The 10,892-nt window shown below is 38.3% G+C and overlaps 2 protein-coding genes across 2 annotated transcripts; one reads left to right on the top strand and one right to left on the bottom strand.

The window, feature by feature from the left end:
* Window positions 1-47: 47 nt before the first annotated feature.
* tmx2b (thioredoxin-related transmembrane protein 2b) lies at window positions 48-4,858 on the bottom strand. The gene is made up of 8 exons (XM_060872967.1): window positions 4,513-4,858; window positions 3,867-3,927; window positions 2,842-2,955; window positions 2,431-2,507; window positions 2,140-2,246; window positions 1,950-2,015; window positions 1,679-1,808; window positions 48-1,270 (listed from the first exon to the last, which is right to left on the bottom strand). The coding sequence occupies exons 1-8, from the start codon at window positions 4,813-4,815 to the stop codon at window positions 1,091-1,093; spliced, it is 1,038 nt and encodes a 345-aa protein (XP_060728950.1). The 5' UTR covers window positions 4,816-4,858; the 3' UTR covers window positions 48-1,090.
* A 350-nt stretch (window positions 4,859-5,208) lies between these two features.
* On the top strand, window positions 5,209-10,158 carry med19b (mediator complex subunit 19b). The gene is made up of 6 exons (XM_060872973.1): window positions 5,209-5,519; window positions 7,492-7,614; window positions 7,766-7,899; window positions 8,384-8,480; window positions 8,878-8,972; window positions 9,761-10,158. The coding sequence occupies exons 1-6, from the start codon at window positions 5,309-5,311 to the stop codon at window positions 9,824-9,826; spliced, it is 726 nt and encodes a 241-aa protein (XP_060728956.1). The 5' UTR covers window positions 5,209-5,308; the 3' UTR covers window positions 9,827-10,158.
* The last annotated feature ends 734 nt before the right edge of the window (window positions 10,159-10,892 follow it).

Genomic DNA, 10,892 nt, shown 5'->3' on the forward strand with positions numbered 1-10,892 from the left:
CACTTTAAACATACTAGTCTTTAGGACACAAAGTGAAACTATGAAGGAGGACTAAACTTTGTGGTGTTTTTTTTTTTTATTGGAATGTCTACATTCATCCAAACCTCTCACAGCACACAATCAGTCACATGTCTGCATTCGAGTTAAACACTATACAGTAATTGTGGTTTGGAATAAAGTCATCGGTCATTCACTAGGGAGCATGCAGCATACAGTTCTTTCTGTGGGTAGTGTAACTTGATTTATGTCCCATATAAGCGTGGGTATGCTAGTCCACTGACTGCACGATGACCCCAAAGAAAGCAGAGAACAGTAACGGGTATGTTTTTGCAAAAATGCCAACACAGCCCACAAGCTTCCACTTTTCACAAGTTAGTAAACCAGAGATGGGAATATGGAGCTAGATTAGTAAAAATATTTAAGACTGTACAGCTGCAGTAAATGGATACTAGAATAAAAGAAGTCTGTAGCAGAGCATCAAGGCTTCAAAAATATCACCACACACCATTTGATGCTTTGGTCATCCTTAACACAGAGCTGTTGTAACACAGCGCCCCCTTCAGAGAAACATGATTGAAATGTCATGAAACTGAACCTTTGTTTTACAAACGAGTGCCAAAACAATCACACAAATACATAACCAAAATTTCTAAACGTCTAACAGATAACAGGAATGAAAAGGAGTTAACAAAAAAGAAATAAAGATTAGAATTCCATCAGTAGTCAGTAATTATACAAAAGCATCTACCTATAAATTATAAATTAATCAAGCACGATCATTAGCTCATTAGAGGTAGGAGGCATGAAATAGTACATTTGGTTAAAATAAACAACACTTAACAGCAGGCAAGTCGGTACAAACTCATTTAACCCTGAAATGATGGCTGTGGCTGGCTAAGGGTTCTTAAACAGCATTATTCAGTACTTTTCAATTCCATTCTTGTAGGTATAAGTTTGAGTTTTGATTATGGGTAAAAAATAATAATAATGTTGTTCCCACACAACTCTGGAAAATGCACACTGTTGTGTTTGTGTGTGTGCGCATAAACCCATCAGTCCTACAGTCATGCCCCAGTGTTCTCTCCTAGTCTTATTTGTCCTTCTTGCTCTCCGTCTCGTTCTCTGCAACCTCTGCTTCAGGTTCCTCCTCCTCAGGCACCGGGGGGAACTGTGACTCGCTGGCCTTCTCATTCTTCTCTCCTTTTGTCTTATTCAGTTTCTTGGATTGCTGATACAGCTCATTTAAATTAAACTCTCTGATGATGTTCTCCTGAAAATGAGGAGTGTTCAGAAACATGGTGAGTGTGCTACACTTTATCTATTTAAATAACATCATGTACTTTGAGTAATCAGGCTTTATTTAACCTGCCAAGCCATGTACTGTGTAGTACCTTGTGTTATTAATTCATGATAAACATACTTGAGTGTGAATTTGGCACAGTAAGCTCTCTAGTTATTATTTTCTTTTCTCTCTTTTTTTTTTTTTTTTTAAATAAATACTTTAATACTCTAAAAAGAAAATAGCTCTGGACAAGACATAAGCTTTGTACTGCATTTTAGTGGAAAAGATTTTTAATTTTTCTAAATTTTTCTCCCCACTTGTTCATCCTTTTCATTCAATACATTACACTTGTAAATAAGTGTAAGGATGATGAGCTCACATATGTCCATCCCTCACCTCAGTGAAGCTCCAAGACACTGCTCGTCCTTTCTTGTCCACTTGGGGGCGTCTCATAACTTCTTTTCCATTCTGGAAGAGCACCAGAGATGGCAGCTGCTTGGAGAGAGGAGATGTGCTCACCTTGTACCTATGATGATGATGATGATGATGATGAAGACGAATAAAAAAAATAAAAAAAAAAGAATACTGACTGTCTATTTGAAGCATCTCCTATAAGAAAATGCAAAAGCATAACTTAGCAAGACAAGACATAGCAAGCGTTGCTTACTTCTTTGAAACGTCGCCGTAGCGGCCCACGTCCACTTTTCCAAACTTCAGCCCAGGACAGTTGTACCTGTTGGTAGAAGGACTGTAGTTAGAATATTTTTACATAATAATGCAGGTAAACAAGATTCGTTAAGATGCATTTGGTATGATGTGCAGCACCACGTCAATGTATGATTTCTGTTGCGTCTTACTTCAATGACAGATCAGCATAGACGGATGCAAATGACTGACACTCAGAAGACCAGTTAGCGAAAAACTCCACAATCCAGGTCACACGGTTGTCTCTTTCCAATTCCTCCTGAAGACCACAAGAGGATATGTATGTATGTGTATATGTATATATAATCACACAGAGCTAAAGACTGAAATTCACATGTAAATACGTGTCTATTAATCAGTGTTGTGAATAACAGCTTTGGAAGCAAATGTCCTCCTGACTAAAGTCTAAAGTGTACTGTAACTGAAGCTAAAATAGTTCTCACGTCTATGGTCTTATCACTGAAGTACTTGATGTACTCGGGGCCCATGTACAGAGGAGGCTTGCAGGTCATGAGGAACACTGAAAAACAAGAATTAACACACAGTATGTTCAAGGTCAAGGATAACGTATTTAATCTAGATACAAATGTCAACTAATTCATGTAAATAAAAAGCTAAAACATAAAAGTAGTGTTATAAGATGACCATAATGTAGTGTCTGCGAAACTACAGGTTTCTACTCCAGAGTCTAATAATGTGCTGCTGCAGCTAAGAGAGCATGAGGTTGTGCTGTGTTGAATGTGAGTGACATGTTGGTGTGAACTGAAAATGTTCATTTTGTGGAGTAGAAAAAAAAATATTCAGTGTGAACTGCCCCCACCCCCCACCCCAAAGTGTGCAAGTTGTGTACTGACCGATGCACAGGGTCAGGTAGAGCAGTCCCATGCGAATGTCCAGTCTGAAGAACAGGATCACATTGGCCACTTTACAGAAGAGGATGATGTTCCCAACATGTTGCTCAACCGTTACTGCACCACAGGAGGAAAGAGAACAAGCCAAACCGGTAAGTATGCAATAAGAAAACACACATTCATAGAGGTCATTGGTACATAGAACAGATGAGGACATTTAAGGTTTCCCCATAAACTTCACTGCCCATGATCAAATGCTTCAAGATGCGCACGCGGGGGAATCGAGCCGGCGACCTCCTGAAGCTGAATATTATATTATATTATACCTATAATATATTATAAGCTTGTATATTATAGTGTTATTTATGTCTGTACCTTTGAGAGTCACAAACTGCTGGAACCAAATTCCTTGTGTGTCAATACACTTGGCCAATAAATCTGATTCTGATGATATAAATTTGAACGTATACATTTACGAGCATACCTGGTGGTTAGGAAAATTCAAATTTAATTTTGGTTATTTTACTGAAACTCCTCAGAACATTGCTATCAACTTCCCAATTCAAGTCAAGACGCTTTTGCAGTACACAGTGCTGTTGCAGTACACAGTGAAATGAGACGACGTTTCTCCAGGATCAGGGTGCTACATAGAACAAAGACAGAGCTAAGGACTTAGTAAGTTATTCCTAGATACATAAAGTGCAAATGTGCAACCTGGTGCAAACAGTACAGGACAAAAAATACAAGACATTACACAAAAACAGTGTCAACTGCTAAATGCATTACTGATTGAAGTTGGTCTATATGTTTCTGTGTTGGATTGTGTAACATTATTCTGGTAACAGTTATGCATGCACAATAACCCACTCAACAAGCTCAAGGGTCCTTGAAGCACAACTCCTTAGAGACTAAAGTGTACACAGTAAACACAGCTGCTATTCAGGACCACCTGCTTTAACGGCTGCAGTTGGACTTTGTTGTTATTTGGTTGAAAGTGTTTATATGTAAGCAGGGAACGGAACACTTACTTGCCCTTCTGTTTTTCATCATGACTATAGCGCTGAGAAACATCAGGATCTCCACCTCTCTCTGGGAAAACAAATAAAAAAGTGCTCATTAAACTAATGAATTAAGCTAGTGCACCTGTTATAAAACCTGCATGTGATGTTAAGGTACAGAAATCTGTGTCTAAGGGATCAATAACTCGAATAAGCATTACTCTTATACAGGTATTCTCATTGCCTCTTTAGGGTTGTTAATTATTCTGTGCTCGTTCACACCCAGCCCCATTCTCTCTATAATATGTTATATTCATAATCATCATCATCATCATTTTATCTTCATCATCATCATATCATCTTCACATCTTCATCATCTTCATATCACCGTCAACATCTTCATATCTTCGTCATAAGCTTCATATCTTCGTCATAAGCTTCATATCTTCATCAACATCTTCATATCTTCATCAACATCTTCATATCTTCATCAACATCTTCATATCATCAACATCTTCATATCTTCATCATCATCATCATCATCTTCTTCATATCTTCATCAACATCACCATCAGTTTCACTCAGCGCGTGCAGTAGCATCAAGGACTTTTCATTGATGCTGTGTTGCCATTTTGCCTGAAAACATATATTTTGTTTGTAGAAACGTCACACAAACCCAGTCGAAGTCGCAGGGGTTTCCGTCCTCCCTCTGTGTGGAGAGATGTTCGCAGATTCCCGGAGTCTTGCGGATCATCAGGAAAGCGAGCGACATGAACAACGACGCCACGTAATACGGCCTCAAAAGCCATTTATAAACCTGCGGTAAATGATAGAGAAACGCGAACAGAGGAGTCAACAGCGCCATTTTCTGTGCTGCACGAGGAGGACGAAGGGTAACCGCTGAGGACTTTACGTCTGCGAAAACCTTAAAGACGTTGTTAAAGGGACAGAGGTCACTTAGGACGGAACGAGAAAACATAGGCCACGCCTCTTCCTGCGTGTTCTAAATAGTGTTCTAGTTCTAATTCTAGTGTTCTTCTTAGGGTGTAGTGGTTCTTAGTGTACGTGAACGGCAATAAAAGTGCACCTAAATACTGACCGCGAGGGCATTTGAGACTCGGTTATAGATGGTGACACAGGAAGACGCTGTGTTTTTTTACTACCGTAAATATTAGACAATTTTCACCGATTTTCTTTTTTTTTTTTTCGTTTTTAAACTTTTAATTAGCGAGACGTAAAATGTCCGCTGTAACAATGCGGATATCAATAATATGATGCATGTAGCTGTCGCTACCTTCAAATCAAATGCATCCTAAAGTATATTGAATTGTAATAAAATATACGGATCACAATATTAGACACATTACGGTACAAACACAGTAAACACACAGTAAACACGCTCAGAACCGAAAGTCACTTGGATTTGAGAAGCAGGTAAATAGTTCATCTTGTTTAAACGCGTTCTTCACAACATGACAGAAATATTTTCATCGCTTTACGGACCAACTGAAGCTCAGGGATCTTCTGGACCTTCTGTGATGGGGTTCGGTTCCGGGAAACCGCTTCCGGTGCCTCAGAACCCGGTGCACATGACGGTCCCTCACCAGCATGTAGATGAGGGACCTCCACTCCGAAAACCCTCAGCTATGAACGAACCCTTTTACCTGGTGCGAGAACTGCCAAGTGAGTAACTTCGTATCTTAACACGTTTATCCAGAGTGACTTACAGTTTATACTATATTGAGGGTTAAGGGCCTTGGTCAGACCTGGGATTCGAACCCATAACCTTCTGCTCAGCAGTTCAACACCTTAACCACTAGGCTACCACATCCCACTATACAGATAGTAAAATACAGATAGGAAAGTACACAGATGCAACATAAAGCACTAAATAAGCCCTACATGACTACACAAAGTTAAGACCAGCAGATGACTACATGGTGTATGTGTACAAACAGCACACAATTACTAAAGTATGACAAGTTATACAACCAAGCAATTGAGGATTAAGGGCCTTGTTCAGGGGCCCAGCAGTGGCAGCTTGGTGGATCCGGGGTTCGAACAAATGACCTTCTGATCGTTAGGCCAACACCTTAAACACTAAGCTACAGCATTTATTCAAGACTATGGTGCAACATAATACACTAAATAAGCCCTGCATTACTACACAAAACAAAGACTAAGCAGGTGACTACATGGTGTATGTGTACAAACAGCACAGGATAGAACAGAATTACTAAAGCATGACTACAGACACAGTGATGGACAGTGCCTTGCCAACCAGTATGCAGTTCTTGTGCAGAATTACATTTACATGTATGCTATTTGGCAGACACTCTTATCCAAAGTTACTTAATTTTGATCTCATTTTATACAACTAAGCAATTGAGTGTTAAGGATCTTGCTGTGTTGCTGAGAGGCCCAGCAGTGGCAGCTTGGTGGACCTGGGATTCGAACTTATGACCTTCCGATCAGTGGTCAAACCCCTTTATGACTAAACTACCACATCCCACATTATTCATTCATTCATTCATTCATCTTCTACCGCTTATCCGCACTACCTCGGGTCACGGGGAGCCTGTGCCTATCTCAGGCGTCATCGGGCATCAAGGCAGGATACACCCTGGACGGAGTGCCAACCCATCGCAGGGCACACACACACACTCTCATTCACTCACACAATCGGGACAATTTTCCAGAGATGCCAATCAACCTACCATGCATGTCTTTGGACCGGGGGAGGAAACCGGAGTACCCGGAGGAAACCCCCGAGGCATGGGGAGAACATGCAAACTCCACACACACAAGGTGGAGGTGGGAATCGAACCCCGACCCTGGAGGTGTGAGGCGAACGTGCTAACCACTAAGCCACCGTGCCCCCCATCCCACATTATAATAAAATGCAAAAGGATATTATAATATAATAAATGTTGTACATGTAAATATAACCTACTAGTAAGCAACAAAATTTCAGGTGGTCAATACCATATTTTGTTTATGCTTTTTAGCTGCAATTCAAGCAAAAATTTGGAAAGGCTGTGAAATAGTGTCAGTCCAGTTGCTGGCCTTTTGAGGAGTCTGATGATTTCAGGGAAAAATCTGTTATATGAGGGCCTAAATGCTTTGTTATCTTTTGTCAGATGGCAGGAGGGTGTGTAGAGTTTGTGTAAGGGGTGCATGGGGTCATCCACAATGCTGGTTTTGCAGATTAAGCTTATTGTTTAAATGTCTGTGATAGTGGGAAGAGAGATCCTCTTGTATTGAGGCAAGAAAAAATGGAGAAACTTATTGACACAGGCAGCAGGCAACCACTAAACTTAAATACTTATTCATTCGTTCATCTTTAGTAACCACTTTATCAACAGTTGGATCCTCAACCAGGAAAACTAGGAATGAGGTGGGAATACACCCTGGATAGGATGCAAGAACGATGCAGAACACCATAGAGAAGTGCACACACGTTCATTCACAACTAGGGGAATTTATGGTAGCCAGTATATCTACTGACATGTTGTTGAAAGATGGGAGGAAACCAGAGAACCTGGAGTGAACCCACACAACACCAGAGCTAAACGCAAACCAGATTTGTTGCTGCTGTAAATGTGTGGATTTTTGTTTTCACCCTGTTTTACTCTTTTGTTTTTTCTTCACTTAGCGGAAAATGAGCTGACTGGAAACACCAACTTAATTACACACTACAATCTGGAACACGCATACAACAAGTTTTGTGGCAAGAAAGTAAAAGAGAAGCTCAGCAACTTTCTCCCTGAACTACCTGGTAAGTACATTTCAGATTAACCTGAAATCACTGGGTGACTCAGGTGCATCTTGGTAATCATCCTCATCATCATACATCTTCCATATATAAATTGATTGGGGAAGGTTGGCTTGATTTTTGGAGGTGAAAGGTTTCTGCTTCTTTTTCCTAGGTATGATAGACACACCAGGTCTTCAAGATGGAAGTTCTTTGCGCTCACTTATTGAGAAGCCACCAGTATGCAACAACTCCTTTAGTCCCTTAACTGGAACCATGCTCACTGGGTTCCGACTGCACACTGGCCCTGTAAGTGCGGTGGAGTTTTTGTTTTATGTCAATCTGGCAACATTTTTGCCACGCACAATATTTTTACATGCTCTTATTTAGGCTCTACCAATGGACACAATTCTATTTCAGCTATTTAGTTCATTAGTTTATTTAATTTCACAAAGTACTAAAGCTGTCAGTCTGAACATCAGTCATTATATTTAAATGATATATTTTTCCCTATTTAACATATTCAGACAGGTGTATTAATGTAGACTTGATCTTTTTTTTTTTTTTTTACAGCTTACACTTACACAAAGAAAATTAATCACCACCTTCTGGCCAGTCTGATTTGATTATCTGTAATTAAGTTATTCTTGCTAGGATATAATATAGTTCTGTATTAGAGCTCTGTATCAGTATTCTGATTATCCTGATCTTTTTCTTCATGTCAAATATAATCATGAGCATTAACAAGCATTATGATATTTCTTTTTCTCCACACTGCCTTGACATCCTCAAGCTCCCTGAGCAGTACAGACTGATGCACATTCAGCCTCCAAAGAAGAAGAGCAAACATAAACACAGACACCATCGACCTCAGGACCCTTTACCCCCAGGTACTGAGTCTCTCACTATCACTTCATTCTGTCACTGCTCTGAAAAATACGAATATGTGGTCAGTCAGATGAAAAAAAAGAATAAAAAAATTATTTGATCATGTAATAATATCAAAAATGGTTTAGAAAAAAATCTTACATGATTTCATTGTTTATACTAAACTTAAACAAGTTTTTAATTACTAGGTTGAATTACTGACTGAGCATGTTCAAGTCACATAGTGTTAAAGTAAACTAACTGTGTTTGTTTTTACTCCGCTCTAGCATTAACTTAAGGATTCGTTTTAATAAAGTAAATTCAGTTAGCCATTTTTTCTTTTTTATACGCGCAGAATGTTGACTTTAGTTCAGACGCTTCCATTTTGCCTGAGCTATTTTCTGGTGCTCTGTTAAACAGAAACCCCGTCAGACTCTGACCACAAGAAAAAGAAGAAGAAGAAGGATGATGATCCTGATAGAAAGAAAAAGAAGAAGGATAAGAAGAAAAAGAAGGTTTGTAAATCATCATATTCTGTGTGTGGATAATTAATTAGATCATTCAGGAACTTACATTCAGAAAGAGGACAACCGTAAAAAGTGTTAATATATTAAGCTGATAAACCTAATTATTCCACAGTGCTGTTGAATTCTTGAAGCTGATTGGTCCAAAGTTGTTGATGAGTCTTCTGTAACATCAGCTCTGATAGATCAGCTGCAGAGCACAGAGTGTATTAACAGGGTGCACAGCGATGTGTTTGTTGGTTGGTTATTATGACTCATAATAAACCGATTTACAAAACATGCTTTTTACCAAAGAAAATCATTACGGTCATTGATATGGCGAATCTTTCTGTAAGGAGAAGGTTCTTTAACATTTATCATGTGTCTGCTCTTTGTAACATGTGACACTGAAAGTCCATCTTCAGCTTTGTAACATCTAGAGTGAGTGAAAGAAAAGAGCGGCTGGAGATGGAATGATTGCTCATGGGAACTGTAACAAGTTATAACAGGGACTAATTTGTTACCCTGACATTCTACAATCATATGTGTAACTCTGAATGGATAAAAAGCACAAGTTTTTTTAGGTTTTGAAAAGTAACATTAGCATTAATGCTAACATTCATATTGCAGTCAGAAGTACAGAAAAAACACGCACACATTCTGACCAATCAGATTTGAGGATTCAGCCACACTATACTATAAGTGGAGATATGGTAGCAGCAGACCATATCCAAGAATTACAGCTTTACATCTAGTGTGATTAATAGGATAATGTTTTGCTGTTTGCTCATCGTTCTCAGAACCGTCATAGTCCTGATCACCCCGGCATGACCAGCTCTCAACCCAGCAGCAGCAGTCTGAGATAGAAGCACACAGGACAAGAAATGCACAGACAATTCCCTGTAAATAGCATTACAAGACCATCAAGAAAAGTGGTTATTTTAAGTGTGTGTGAGAGATTGCAAAAAACGAAAGAGCAGTCCAGGTCTTTATTATTATTATTTTTTTTACTCGTGTATGTTACTTTTATATACGCTTCAGATGAGACTACAAACCATATTGCAACAAACTGTATGTTTTACACCAGTTAGCCACTGTATGTTTATTTATGCAATAATAAGTTAATAAGGAAAAAAATGTCATGGACACTGACAATGTGAACATCTTTCATTAAGTCAGTAAAACACTTTGCAATTTTTTTTTATTTCCTTGTGATTCATATTTCACTTTATTTTTTTCCCACTAAAATATTCATATATTCATAATTCATAAAATATTTACAAAAAAAGTAAATATTTAAGAAAATACAAAGCAAAATGAGCACCAAGGCAGTAATAATTTCATTTATAGCCAGAGTTTGTAAGAAATAGCAAAAAAAAAAAAATAAATAATTATTTTAATGATGCTTCAGATTATAGAAGGCATTTCTGATTACAGAATAAAATATATAATTTTAGTAGAAACCATCAATAGGCTATCAAATAATAACCCAGTAGCTAAAATACAGTGCATTGACTTCTTTTATCCAAAGTTATTTATAAAGGAAGCAGAGTCCTATAAAAAATATAAATTCTCTGGCAGCCCTGGGATGTTAACCTACATTGTTCAGCTACAATAATATTAGGCATTGTCAAGAAAAAAAGATATATCCTAGAATAGATAGATAGATAGATAGATAGATAGATAGATAGATAGATAGATAGATAGATAGATACTGTAGATAGATAGAAACATAATATGAGAACGATTAATACATAAAAAGCGAGTTCACAGGCAAATAAATCCCTTATAGCAGAAGTGCAACTCATCAAACTTTAAAACAGAAGTCCACAAATTCATTCCTAGTGATTTACAGCATGTCAATAAACAGGACTAGTTGACCAAATTCATAACATTCCACAATTCATGATCATAAGAGTCCACAATTCTGCA

The sequence above is a fragment of the Tachysurus vachellii genome, chromosome 6 (genome assembly GCF_030014155.1).
Source record: "Tachysurus vachellii isolate PV-2020 chromosome 6, HZAU_Pvac_v1, whole genome shotgun sequence".
Classification (NCBI taxonomy): domain Eukaryota; kingdom Metazoa; phylum Chordata; class Actinopteri; order Siluriformes; family Bagridae; genus Tachysurus; species Tachysurus vachellii.

Excerpts from the sequence above, each read along its gene's own strand:
- tmx2b (XM_060872967.1), bottom strand. The coding sequence starts at position 4,815 with ATGTTTTCTCGTTCCGTCCTAAGTGACCTCTGTCCCTTTAACAACGTC. Across the intron at positions 2,016-2,139 it reads TATGCTGATCTGTCATTGAA|GTACAACTGTCCTGGGCTGA; the intron begins GTAAGACGCAAC and ends TTCTACCAACAG. Across the intron at positions 1,271-1,678 it reads TGTCTTGGAGCTTCACTGAG|GAGAACATCATCAGAGAGTT; the intron begins GTGAGGGATGGA and ends CCTCATTTTCAG.
- med19b (XM_060872973.1), top strand. The coding sequence starts at position 5,309 with ATGACAGAAATATTTTCATCGCTTTACGGACCAACTGAAGCTCAGGGA. Across the intron at positions 7,615-7,765 it reads CTTTCTCCCTGAACTACCTG|GTATGATAGACACACCAGGT; the intron begins GTAAGTACATTT and ends TCTTTTTCCTAG. Across the intron at positions 7,900-8,383 it reads TCCGACTGCACACTGGCCCT|CTCCCTGAGCAGTACAGACT; the intron begins GTAAGTGCGGTG and ends GACATCCTCAAG.